We start from the raw sequence: 14,576 nt of genomic DNA, 5'->3' as shown, positions 1-14,576 counted from the left end.
TCAAGTGATAGAGCATCTGCCTAACAAGTGCAGGATGCCCTCTGTTCAAGCCCCAGTACTGCCAAAAAAATGGATGAAAAAGGTTCTATATTTGACTTCACTGAAGTATTTTTAAATATTTAAAAAATTTTACTTATGTGAAACTATTTAAAACTTTTCACCTATTACATAGGCCAAGAAAGAAGGATTTTATGAACCTATCATTGCTTGTTATCTATGCAATGGAACTGCTCTAAATGCTCAGGGTCAGATCTGAATATATTTACATAGCTTTCATAATTGTCCCAGGTAATGTGAACTAAAGGGTAGAACACATTAATTACCTATTAATAATTGCTTACTTCCCAGTGGATTGTGATGCCAAGTATTTAATTCTGTGACTCCACAAATGTATGGAATTTGAAATTTCTTACTTTATAAAAAACAAGTTCACTTGTATTAATACTGTACACATAGATACAACTGAAAATCATCCTTGATTTTCTTTAATGCTTAATTTTTCTTATTGTTGGTCTCTTAAATCTGGCAGAATAAAGCATGAAAGCATTTTCTGTATCATCTCAATTTACTGTAGTAGTTTAAAAGGGTTTTTTGTTTTTTAATCTGCAACATACTTTATACTTTATAGTTACTATTTTATCCCATATTTAAGTTGATCCTAGTATGTGTAATGTTTCATGTTACCAACATTTAGTAGCCTTGGTTATCCTTTTCATGGGCTGTTCAAAGCATTATTTATCAGGAAGGTTTTATTTTTGAGGAAATTAAGCAAGAAATAAATGTTTCCTGATGGTTGCTCAGAGAAGGTGTTTACTGACCAAGATAGGAAAGCTTTTTTATATTTTCCTGTTTCTAGGAATAACATTTTCATGAAGTTGCTGGTGCCTTTTTTTTTTTAATTCTTTGAATTTATGCATATAACTCCCTTTGGGGACTGTGCTAGTTTCTCATGACGAAAGATTTAACTAATGACAATAAGGATAGATGTTTTCAATGCTATTCTCATTTATGTTAGAATCTGTACATAGAGAAAGAAGATTCCTATAAGGTATACCCACATTGTCCTTTATTGTTTGCCCTTTTCCCCCCTTCTGTTTCCCCTCTAGTTTTGTTCAGTTTGGGGGAACAATCTAGATTAAAGAATATATTACCTCTCTGTAGACACAGATGGAAAAAAAAAAGGAATATATTACTAGTAGATAACACAGGATAATTAGCAGAATAATCTTATTATGTCATCATAGGCTTCTTGTTGGTAATTTAGTTTATCAGAACTCTAATGACCTTATGTATGTGATGAAGTCCCTGAGGATGGCAGATGAAAAAGATTGTATTGAAAAGTTTCTTCTCTCTTAAACTATTAATTCATGTGTGTTTGTGGGGGGGGGCACATTAATAATATTTTCCCAGAATTTAGAGCATAATCTTTTCATTCTTTTTTTTTTTTTCCAGCAGTACTGGGGTTTGAACTCAGGGCCTCATTCTTGCTAGGCAGGTGCTCTACCACTTGAACCACTCTGCCAGTCCTGTTTTTTATTGAGTTTTTTCAAGGTAAGGTCTCAGGAACTATTTGTCTAGGGCTGGCTTCGAACCGAGATCCTCTTGCTTCCTCCTGAATAACTGTGATTACAGATGTAAACCACTATGCCCACTAAAAGCATCAATATTTTCTAAAGTTATCTGAAGATATAAAATTCAAAGATTAAAGAGGGAACTTCATGAGATTTGTGCAAAGTAAAATGGAAAGATACATAGGAGTGTTAGGGAAGCAAGTATGCCTCTGGAGGAGAGAATGTGGAAGACAATGGAGAAGTAAGTCAAGTTAAAAACAACAGGTAACTAAAAGAATACATAGTGTAGAAGCTTCTGAGGTGGATTGAAAGGTCTTAAATTGATGATTTTTTAATAAATTCCAGAAGAAATTCAGTTGACTGAGTGCTTAGGAGATTTTACCTTTCTCTTATAAAGTATTTTGGATCCATGCAATTCTAGGAACCTATATTAGTGGAGGTGGTGATTTCTTGTCAACTTGGTAGGTTGTCAAGGTTAATGGGAAGTGTGAGTGTAATTAAAATCTTCTACACTAAGTTGCCAATTAATTTTTGTTACTTATTTCCATTTATGAAATAAAACCAGAATTATCTAGCCATAGAAATTATTAATTGGTCTTATAATGTTTAGTGTATCAGCAAGAATCACTAGCTAGGCCTAATTTATGTTAGGAATTAGATCACATTTTGACTTTTGACTCCATATTTTTTCCTTCGTCTCAGTGCTTATGTCTTACTTAGAGGTTTAGAGGCTGTTTTTTGCTTTTTTTTTATAATTTATTTTTTCAGTGTTTTGTTTATAGAAGTCCAATAAAGTTAAGTGATGTGCCTACAGTCGTAGAGGTAAATCAAGGAAGTAGGTTCAAGTGTCTTAACCTTCTCTTCTTATGTGCTTGTTTGTTTGCTTGCTTGCTTGCTTGTTTATTGGAAGTACTGGGATTTGAACTCAGGGCATCAAAATTACTAGGTTGAGCCATGCCTCCAACCTTTTTTACCTTTTTTTATTTTGGAGATAGGGTCTCACTTTATGCCCGGACTAGCCTGGACCATAATCTTCCTATTTATGCTTCCCCACATAGCTGGGATAATAGACAGGCACACACCACATCTAGCCATTGGTAACGTTGGTGATCTTGGGAACTCTTCCCTTCCTGTCAAATGGCCTAGGTGCAGGCTAAAGTTTCATGCAGCAGTCTTTTGGGGTGCTCCTTAAGTCTATCCACCAGAAATTTGTCTTAACAGCAGAGGACAGTGAATAGGAAACCCCTGACCATCTGGATATATAGAGTTTAAAGAAGCCTATTATACTAACTCTATCTCAGTTTGTCATTAGACTTGAAATTTCTTTTTTTCTTTCCATCTCTGTGTATACACCTCTAAAAATTTATTTTTATTTTATGTATGTATGTATCTATCTATCTATCTATTTATTTATTTATTTTGGCAGTACTGGTGCTTGAAAACTCAGGACCTCACGCTTGCTAGGCAGGTGCTGTACCACTTGAGCCACTCTGCCAGCCCTGTCTTGTCTTCAGTATTTTTTGAGATAGCTCTTAAACCACATACCACAATAAATTATGAAGGAACTAATGAGCTACATTTTTTGGAAATTTATTTTAATAGGCAAATAAAAATAGAATAAAAAGATTACTACATGTGACTGTCTAAAATGAAATAAGCAGAAACCTCTACTAAAAAGAGTGAATGATTTTGTTCACTAATTTATTACTATTATTGATAATATTGCCCATTCATCTGTGTTTCTATCAGAATTCTGTTGTGCAAGTCTCCAAAAATGATTGCCCATGTAAAAATTTGGGATGGCTATGGCTATGAATATTCTTGTTTGAGGAGTTATTTTCTATTTCTTTTTTTTTTTTCTTTTATTATTGTACTAGGGGTACAGTGTGACATTTACCAAAGTTCTTGCAATATATCATAGTTGAATTCACCTCCTCCATCATTCTCCCACATCCCCCCTCCACCCATTGCTGGACTAGTTTATAAACAGGTCTCATCTTTCTTTCTCTTTCTTTCTTTCTTTCTTTCTTTCTTTCTTTCTTTCTTTCTTTCTTGTTTCTTTCTTTCTTTCTTTTTCTCTCTCATTTAAAGATCTGTTGTGTGTCTTGCTATATAATAAATCCTACCCTTTTTTTTTTCAGTACTGGGGTTTGAACTCAGGGCCTACACCATAAGCCATTCCACAACCCTTTTTTGTGAAGGATTTTTTTGAGATAGAGTCTCATGAACTATTGGGCTGGGCTGGCTTCACCTAGCCAACTGAGTAGCTAGGACTATAGATGTGAGCCACTGGCACCTGGCTCATTTTTCCATTTTCAAACCTGAGTGCATAATATTCCCAGTACATTTACCTTCTTACACCCTTGCCTTATATCCTCCCCCGCCCCTGCCACCTACTAGTACCAACCCCCTGACAGGATGTTTTACCTTCCTGTACTCTGATTTTGAAAAAAGATATTTTTGTTTGTTTGAGATAGTTATACAGTTTCATTGTAACATTTTCATGTATATGGAAATTATAACTCGAATTGGTTCATCTCCTCTATTTTTCTCCTTTCTACCTTATTCTCCTTCTTATGATGATTTCAACAGGTTTAAAAATTCTATATTCATTCTTGTGTAGACAGTACATCAACCATATTTACCTTCTTCTTTTACCCTCCCTCTCCCAATAGTGACCTCCCCTTAGCGTAATCTGTTTTTCATTATATTGCTTGTATTCGTATTGGGCCTATGTTCCACATATAAGAGAAAACATGTGGCTCTATTTATATTTTAAATCACATATAGTAAGTGATGTTTGAAGACCAGATTGATAACATCATAGGAAATGGGGCACCTTGGTTAATGAATCTGTCCCACATACTTGGCCTTGTTTTTACTTTAAGTCATTCATGCCACAAATATTTATTGAGCATTGCTGAATTCTGAGTATATAGTAGTGATCCTGACTTCAAGCTTATAATGTAGAGAGCAACATGTAAACAGGCAGTGGAGAGCTGCCGCGTAAAGAACCACAGAGGGAGCTATGCTTGTACTTACAAAGGGCGTGGAACCGGGTCTTAGAGGCATCAGGATGGCCTCTGGAGAAAGGGATGCCTAAGCTACAATCTGAAGGATAAAGAGAAGTAGGCAAGCAAAAGAGAAAATGAAGCGCATTCTAGGCAGAAGAAACAGTGTAGCAAAGTGTAAGAGACAAGATGCTGTGGTTTGTTGAAGATACTACAGTATTTTCAGTATGGGAAAATTCACTTGCAGTTAATACCTGAGACTAAATGGTATCATTTTCCAAGATATAGGAGGTAAAAAATGCTTGTGATGCTAGCATTGGTTGGAAATGAGGGAAACTAGCCAGGCATTGTGATGCACACCTGTAAATCCTAACACCCAGGAGGCAGAGACAGGAGGATTGCAAGTTTGAGGTCAGCCTGGGCAACATAGCAAGACTCTATCTCAAAACAAGCAAACAAAAAAATGTAGTGGAAAGCTACTTGCAGCTAATGGCGGAAAGCCTATGAAATAGGATTGCCCTTTGTACCTTTAATGGTAGACATGTGGCAAGAAATCAAAGCAGATATAGTTTATGGTTCTTTGTAAAATCTAGCCTTAGCCTCTAAAAAATTTGCTAAAATTCTCAACCCTTTTATGTAGGTGTTGTGTTCTAGTCAGTGAGACTGAAAACACCCCCAGCATCCTCTTCTCTGCCCCATGTGAGCTCCTCAGTCTAATGAGGCAAATGCATACATCAGAACCTTTCCCTGGTAGCCTCATCTCACCTCTGACTTTTATGGATGTGAGTCCTTAAGACCAAAGGAAATGGAGTGCCTAGACTGAAATCAGGTCCAGATATTACATAGTTAGGGATTTGTTTGGGCAGTGTTTAGGATGTCTAAAATGGGTGGAGGAGATTAAGGTATAAGGTAGCCAGTAATGAGTGCTGCTGTTAGCATCCAGGTATGCCTGCCCTGTATGAGCACATGCCTGTCAGCTGAGCCAGAAGTCCAGTTCTACTCTGCAATTTAGAAGCATTTTATACCACAGAATATTTCCATAAAAGATTGATCTGCTGAGTAGGGCTCTTTCCAAGGTTGAAGGTACTGAGGATGGCCTTTAAACAGTAACAATGTATCTTTTCTCAGTATTTTCTGTGGATGTAGTACTTTCTGCAGCTCAAAAAGAGTTTCATCTTTGACTTGTCTGCCCTCTAGTGGACATCTGTGGTTAAACTAATTAGTGTCTTCTGGCTTTGGAAAAATGTTTTCCTTGAATTTTAGTCTCTGCCTCCTCAAAAGCTTTTTTTTTTTTTCCGCCACTAAGTCAACAAATTTATAATTTTACTTAGTTTTCTAAGATGCTGCTAAATACCTTCCCAGGTTCTTCTACTGGTAGATCATGTTCAGAGCCCAGTCCCCTGAACCTTATCTTTTGGAATCTTCCTCAAAGCATGCCCCAGGTTTCAACTCACTAGTCAGGTCACTTCCATCCCTAAGTTGTTCCTTGTGTTTTGTTCTTGTGTCACTCTCTATGCCTCTGCAAGATCTTCCAAGATTGACCTCAAGGCATACTTGTGAACACTGAACTCCTGTAATGTGTACTTGTACTTTTTGGATCAACTTTTCAGTTATAAAACAAATTTGCCTCTTCAGGCAGATGAACTCTCCTTGAGTATGATATTGTTTCACATTTTCTATGTTCCTTATGGACTGCAGTAGCTCTCAATGAATATACTGATTATTTGCCAAAGTTTGGTAAATGTCCTCACTCTACATTTTTCTCTATTGAAGGGTGAAAATTTAGTTGTCTAGTTTCAAACATGAATATTAACATAGTAACAATTCATTTCCCCCTAGTGAGAAACTGTTTTAGTAGTATACCTACATCTTAAATGGTTCCTGCCTTAAAGAGATTATTGTGTGATGGTGGAAGATAAAACAAGTACCCTGTTGTAACCCAAAAACAGAACTGGATGATGCCACAGAAAGATGTATAATAACTATCAGGAGTGGAGGGAGACAGAGAGCAACAGGTGATAAAAGAAATGTCATGAATTTCTGGCATTTGAAACCATTTGAAAGCGGTGGGTTTTCAAGGCCAAAGAAGAATGTAGGAGAGGGGAAAGGGGCCTTCCATGTTAATACAACAGTATGAACAGAGAAAGTCAGTAGGTACCTTTGAAGAATGATAAATTAATCCACTCAGATTGGAGCATATGTGGTTCAAGTGGTAGAGCACCTGCCTTGCAAGTGTGAGGTACCGAGTTAAAACTCCAGTACCACCAAAAAAAAAAAAATTTTTTTTTGAGTGATAAAACTTAGGAAAGTATTGCTTATAAGATAACTGCATTACCTGATATTTAACTCTTATTGTGCAAGCAGTATTGTATCTTTGCATTTCTGGCTGTGAATTCTGCTGAAATAAACACAAGTAAACATTTTCTTAATTTCTTTTTTCTTTTTTTTTTTTGCAGTACTGGGGCTTGAACTTAGGGCCTTCACCTTGAGCCACTCCACCAGCCCATTTTTTGTGGTTTTTTTGGGATAGGGTCTCGAAACCATTTTGCTCCTGACTGAACCGCAATCCTCCTGATCTCTGCCTCCTGAGTAGCTAGGATTGGCTTATATCTATTTAGTGAAAGATCAACAATGCCTGATATACAAAGTGGCTTTTTAAAAATTTACTTTTCCAATTAAACTGAAGGGGAAGCAAATCATTCATTTGCCTGAAAAACATTTACTGTACTTAAGGATCTTATATTAGAAGCATCTGTCTTACTTTTTTGTGTATGTACCAAAAGAATTTTCTACTCTGTAAGCCCTACTTTAAAGTGGATTAGTCATAAAAGAAAGGTGCAAAGGGTATTATTTATTATAAGCCATGGAAAAATGTAAACTTCCTTCTCCAGCACCTTCCTTCCTAACTTGGGATATAGATAAATTCAGATTCTTAGGTTAGAAGCAATTGGTTATAGCGGATTGACTGAATTCAGCTGCTGACTTTACCATTTATGGGTTTAGGGTTATGGTGTACATTTAATGAAATAGCATATAAAATACCACAGTGGTGCTCAATAAATGTTATGTTGCCATGCAGACATAACTGGTTTTGGCTATTTGCACCCTTTAAGGAAGCATCAGGGATATTTTTGTTTCTCACTTTTCTACATACTCACATCACAATTGTCATAAGTAGAAAAATCCATCAAAGAACTGAAAACAATTTGAGTTAGCCCTCTTTTGGTTACTCATTTTAGGAATGAAGGCAAAGGTATGAAGCTAGTAATAGCCCATAAATATATATAAGAATGCTCAACCTCATTAGTTATTCTCAAGGCAAAACAAATTGAGACCACAATGAGATCTAACACTAGTCAGGCAAAAATTGAAGACATCTAATGATTCGAAGTATTGACTAGGTTTTGGATCAACTGAAACTTACCCTTCTTTTTGGGAGTATAAATCAGTGCAACCATTTTGGAAAATAATTTGACACGATCTTATAAAGTTGAACCTTTATTTACTCTATTACATTGCAGCCTAAATTGTTGGCATATATCCTATTGACTCTTTTCTATGTATACCAAATGAAGGTACAAGAATGTTGATAGTAACATTGTTATGTCACCAAAAACTGGGAAAAATCCAATCTATCTAAGGAGAATGGATAAACTTTGATATGGTCACATAAACGGAATCTATAGATTCCCCAGTAAAAATGACAACTAAAGCTATATGTAATAAGTGGATGAATCTTGTTAGAATGATAATTTGGTTTTTTTTTTAAAGTACAGGGCTCGGGGTACATCTCAGTGGTAGAGCATTTGCCCAGCATGTGTGAGGTCCTGGTTTGATCTAGCCTCTGAAGTGCTAGGATTACAGGCATGAGCCACATGCCCAACCTTTATGTACTAATTTTAAATGGAAAAAAATTGTAGTATAAAAAAATCAGAACAGTAGTTGCCTCTGGGCAACTGAATTGACTAGGAAGGGACATAAGAAAAATTTCTGATGTTATAGAAATGTTCCGTTTCTTGATAGCAGTTTGAGTTACACAGATATATACATTTGTCCAAATTCATTGCATTGGCGGGGCATGGTAGCACACATCTGTTGTAACTAGCACTCAGGAGGCTGAGACAGAATTACAAGTTCTAGGCCATCCTGGACTATGTAGCAAGACCCTATTTCAAAAAAATTCATTGTATGGTAAATTTATGATTTGTACATTCATTATATACACATTTTTACCTTGAAGAAAAAAGAACTTTTAAAGGGATACTGAATTCTAATTAATTACATGCATTTAAGGGTAAGTTACTTATGTCAATAACTTACATTGAAATGCATCCTCAAAATAAGATGGATTGATGAACAGAGAGATGAATAGATATGTGACAAACCAAGTATAGAAAATATTAATGGCGGAATCCAGATGGTGGATACAGATTTACTTTGAAATCTTTCAACTTTTCTGTATGTTTGAAATGTTTTACAATAAAATTGGCACAGAAATGATAAACTTCAGCATAATAGTCACATCATGGAAGTAGGACAGGAATGAGAAAGAGGAAATAAGCATTCAGAGAAATGCAAAGGTGTTGATAGTATTCTGGCTCTAAGGTGGACTGGCATTGATTTTAGTAGCGTACCTCATAACTTAAATATGTTAAGTTATTCTTCATTATATAACATCTCATGCAATAAAAATAATGTGAGAAGACTAATATCAGAATTTGAGATCTATTAATCAGTAATAACAATAACAAAGCATTATTTGTTAAATGACATTCCAGGAAATCATTTTTATTTAGTACAGTTCCCTTCAGCATAAAACATTTGCCTGTCTGAAACTTTCTATTCTTGCAAACCTCCAGGCTGTGACTCTTGATTCGAGAGGGAGTTCTTTTCCATCTTAGCACCTTTTCATTTTCTTTTTTTTTAATTTCTAAAGGACATACCTTCTGAAATCCAAACCCTCTTCTATAGCAAAAAATATAGCATACTATGACACCTTGTACCTGTACACCCTCTGGGAATGTAATTTTTGCAGTATTCTTCCTTTGAGGAAAATAAGAGGCATGTTTAAAATCAATATTGAAAGTAACATGGAAATAAAAATTAAGAACTGACCATAACTTCCCAGGAGTGGAGAGAGACATTATGATATAGAGGTAGAGATGGGGATGGCTACGTATACTAGAAAATGTCAGTGGTTTGATGAAAGATAGTGCACATATTATTCAAGATTATTTTTCTCTCTATGCCAAATAGAGCGAAAGTGGTAACAGAACAAATATGAACTGTCAAGAAGCAAATTTAAAGGAAATCTAGCCTCTTAATGTCATTAATACTATCATCTTTTCTCTCTTTTCCTTTGTGTCAATATTCTCATCTCTGTGAAGATATATATAATATAGTAACGTGGAAGAGGTAAATGATACAGTTTTTAGTGAGTTGGAAGGCTTTAATGTCTGATACGAGTTTAATCAGACAACTTATTTCCCTTTTGTGAATTTGAGTTTACTCATCTGTAAAATATTCATTGAGCCTAAGCTGCCATAAATTGTAAGACTCTCTAGAGCTCGTCATGGTAGTTCATATCTATAATCCCAGCACCCAGAAGGCTGAAGCAGGAGGATTTAACATTCAAGGCCAAGCTGGGCTTATGTATATCATCCTAGCTACTAGGGAGGAGGAGATCAGGAGGATCGAGGTTTAATGCCAAACCTGGGGCAGATAGTTCATGAGACTCTATCTTGAAAATACCCAACACATAAAAAGGTTGGTATAGTGGCTTAAGTGGTAGAGCACCTGCCTAGCAAGCATGAGACCCTGAGTTCAAACCCCAGTACCCTCCCCCCCAAAAAAAAAGGCCAGTATGGGCTATATATCAAGTTCAAGGCCTGTCTGGGCTATATGGTAAGATTCTTTCTCAAAAAAAATGAAAGAAAAAAAGACTCTACATTAATTTATATGCAATTAAACTATGATTCAATGATAGCATTGATTTATCCTTTATTATGTATGTATTAAAATTATCAACTCTTTGAGATTATATGGAATAACAGAATAATATACTTAAAGTATTGTGCACAGTGCCTGGCACACTGTAAGTACTCATTAAGTGGTAGCCATTATGTTGATGGTGCTGGTAATTTTATCATGAGCACTCAGAAGTGGTGCTCATTGTTTATGACATTCTTTAGGAATCAGAATCATAGCTCCTTTTGATGAGATTTGGTGGTGGTAGTCCAAATGCTTACTGATTTTCACACCTGTAATCCTTGCTACTCAGAAGGCAGAGATCAGGAGGATCACAATTTGAAGTCAAACTCCCAAATAGTTTGGGAGACCCTATCTTGGGAAAAAAAAAACCATCACAAAAAGGGCTGGTGGAGTGGATCAAGGTGTAGGCTGTGAGTTCAAACCCCAGTACTGAAAAAAAAAAAAAGTTGAAGTAGCATAACAGTATATACATTGTCAGTTGGTTTTCAGAGATAATTGTTTTAATGAGTAGCACTTTGTTATCAATGAAATTTGTTTCTAAACTATTATTGATGTTTTCTTCAGGAATAAGCTGTATTTCAATCTTTGGGTTGGTAGGACTCATCTTTTATAAAGAAATTTCATTTTAAATGCATAGCAACATGGATGATATATTATCACATGTAAAGCTCAGTAAAATTTCATTTGTGATATTGTGATATATGAGACTTCAGGCTTTAATTTTTTCTTTTTCTTTCTCTCCCTGCTCCCCATTTTCTGTTTATACAGGAGGCAGACAGTGGGGAGGAAGAATGCCGGTCACAGCCCAGGAGGTATGTTTGTTCATTATATCATATAGCATTTTTGTAGTTACTGTTTTTTCTCTAAATCTTCTTTAGTCTTGTCAGATTAGTTTATCCTGGTTTTCCAAGATGCTGCATTGATCATTCAAAAATGGAACTGCTTTAAGAATCCAGTTATGGGCTCCCTGTATTGGGACCCCTCCCAGCTCTGGGAACTCTACTCTTTTCTACTTTTCTATCTCAATTAGTTCTTACTTTACTCACAAAAAAATAAATAAAAATAAAAATAAACCCACAAGAATCCAGTTACTTCTCCATACATGGCAAAAATCACAAGGCCCTACTTGAAAAATAACTAAAGTAAAAAAGAGTTGGGGGTGTGGCTCAAGCAGTAGAGCACTTGTCTAGCAAGCACAAGATCCTAAGTTCAAATCTCAATACAGGAAAAGAAAAAAATCTAGTTACTGACTCAGAGATTTTAAATGGTAGATTGTTTTTAAAAGATGCAGAAACCAATTTTGGCTTAGTTTTCACCAAAGTCTCTAAAGAACTAGCTTGAAAAATAAGCAATTTTTCCTTACCTTTTAGGAAAATATTGACTGAATAAAACCCTTCAGTTTTATATTTGTTTGTTATTCATTTGGATAGATTTTGTCAATTCTTACAGATTGGTAAATATTTCACTTCGTATTTACACAAAGGGATATAATGAATAACCTACCTAATCCTTTAAAATACAATTAATTTTTTTCCTTTTCATAGAATAGTATGCATGTTATAAAAGTGCCAATACCCCTGCCATTAGGAGAAAATAATTATGAGAGAAATTTATGAAATACAAAATAACATACCTTCCCATTGTAAACTACAACTTAAAATAAAAAAAAACAGTTCCTTTTCATCAGTAACTGAGTCATTAGCAATAATTTTCCTGTCTTGGTTATCATATAAATTTTGGTTTAAAGCTTACTTTCTCGCTTTCTGTTAGGGAAGATCTGGCAGTAATATTTCCTCCTTTTTAATATAGGGCTAAGAGGTAGAAATCCAGTAGAAATTTTACCTGAGGAATCATGACCTCATTTCCCATTAAAATGAAAAAGAATTCCAAAGGATTCTTAAGTTTCCTAATAGAACAAATGTAAAGATCTTTGGGTTGATTTCAAACTTTATACTTGTCTTGGTATCCACTAGAATACGTGTACCAAAAAATATACACAACGATGAGACAGTTCACAGCACTGAATTGTCAAGACCTACTTTTAAAGTAGTTGACAACAATATGATCAGGAAGAGGATTTTTGCAAACTTCAGTTTATAAGAAAAGGATCCTTTATTCAAGTAAGAAATAAAAACCTAGTAACACCCATTTTATAAAGTCATAGTTTGCTAGTCTATTACAATTTCTTATATTAAATGTGTTTGACAGGTCATTTCTACATTTAATACTAACTTTAGTCTGACCCAAAGTAAAGACACTTTCTTACCTGGCAATTGAGTGTCCTTTGTAGCTAGATGGTATGTTAAGAGGTTAATCTTTGTGTATTTGGCTACTGCATTCTCCAATCACTTACCACAGAATAAACCAGTATTAAGTCTTTTTTTCCTCCTCCCTCACCAGCGTTAAGTCTTTTTATTAGACATGGCTGAACTCATCTTGTCAGTTGTGTGTTCAAAAGTGGTTTGTAGTAGGGGATTGAATAGTAAGCAGCATATCATTAGAACTAAGTCCAGTTCCAAATGATAAAAAATTGCATTAATAATCTCTTATCTTAACCAAATGCCATTTATTGGAAAAAATCATAAGTTAAATGTAATCTTTCAGTATAATTAGAACAAAATATGATGCCTTTAAATACCATTGTTCAGCCAGGCCCTGGAGGCTCACACCTATAATCCTAGCTACTTGAGAGACTGAGCTCAAGAAGATTGTTGTTCATGGCAAGCTTGGGCAAAGAGTTCTAGAGGTCCCATCTCCATAATAACCAGAGCAAAATGGTCTGGAGATGTGGCTCAAGTGGTAGAGCTCCTGCTTTGCAGGTGCAAAGCTCTGAGTTCAAACCCTAGACCAATGAAAAAACAAAACAAAACAAAACCAGTGATCACAGGCAACAATATCAAGAACAGAAATAGATAAACTGAATAAAAAAATTTAACCTTCTATATATCAAAGGACACAATTAACAGAGTAAAAAGGCAACCCACAGAATGGGAGAATATATTTGCAAATCACATAATGGACCAGGTGTTAATATCCAATATATAAACATACATATACATAAAGTCCTACAACTCAACTGCAAAAAGACAGCCTTAGTCAGCTCAGGTTGCTATAACAAAATACTTAGACTGCTTAAACAGCAGACATATATTTCTCACAGTTCTGGAGGCTGGGAAGTTCAAGATCAAGGTGCTAGCTCTAGTGAGGGCCATCTTCCTGGCTTACAGACAGGTACCTTCTTTCAGTGTCCTCACATGGCACTGATCTCATCCTCTTCTGATGAGGGATCCACCCTCATGATCTCATATTAACTCTGATTACCTCCCAAAAGGCCCATCTCCAAATATCATCAAATTGGGAGTTAAGGCTTCACCATAGGAATTTGGGGGAGAATGGATACAAACTATTAAATCCATAACATTTTGCTCCTGGGCACCCCAAATTTATGTCTTTTTCACATGCAAAATACATTCATTCCCTCCCACCTCCCCAAAAGTCTTAATACATTCCACTATCAGTTCTAAAGTCCAAAGTCTCATCTAAATTATTAGCATCTAAATCAGATATAAATAAGACCAGGTATGATTCATCCTGAGCCAAAATTAGCCTCCATCAGTGAATCTGTAAAAGTAGGTAAGTTACAGGTTTCTAAAATTCCATGATGGCAAGCACAGAATACATATTTTCATTTCAAAAGGGAGAAATCATAAGGAAGGTATAAGTGAAGAGAAGTCTAAAACTTAGCAAGGCAAATTCCATTTGGTCTTAAAACTTGAAAATAATCCTTTTTGGCTTGAAGCTCTGCTCTCAGATACACTGGAGTGGCAGTACCACCTCCTTTGCTCCATGGGGTGGTCATGCTCCTTCAGAGTAGTGGTGTGCCATGCACATGTGGGCATACATAAGGACTCTGCCCACACAACTCTCCTGGGGCGTAATCCCATCCTTTCAAATTGAGGTGGAGGCAGCCTTGCTTCCCAACCTCTACCTAGGTAGTAGTATT

At 35.7% G+C, this 14,576-nt stretch overlaps 1 protein-coding gene across 2 annotated transcripts in view; it reads left to right on the top strand.

Annotated features, from left to right (window-relative positions):
* Nucleotides 1–14,576, top strand: part of Ssh2 (slingshot protein phosphatase 2) — a 272,549-nt gene that overhangs the window by 101,416 nt on the left and 156,557 nt on the right. For both annotated transcript variants that reach the window (XM_074046515.1, XM_074046516.1), the window contains exon 2: nt 11,342–11,385. In XM_074046515.1, coding sequence (XP_073902616.1) covers nt 11,342–11,385 — 44 coding nt within the window. The remainder of the gene's footprint in view (nt 1–11,341; nt 11,386–14,576) is intronic.

The sequence above is a fragment of the Castor canadensis genome, chromosome 11 (genome assembly GCF_047511655.1).
Source record: "Castor canadensis chromosome 11, mCasCan1.hap1v2, whole genome shotgun sequence".
Lineage (NCBI taxonomy): Eukaryota > Metazoa > Chordata > Mammalia > Rodentia > Castoridae > Castor > Castor canadensis.
The sequence above is the reverse complement of the archived record's forward strand: the minus strand, read 5'-3'. Positions and strand labels throughout refer to the sequence as shown.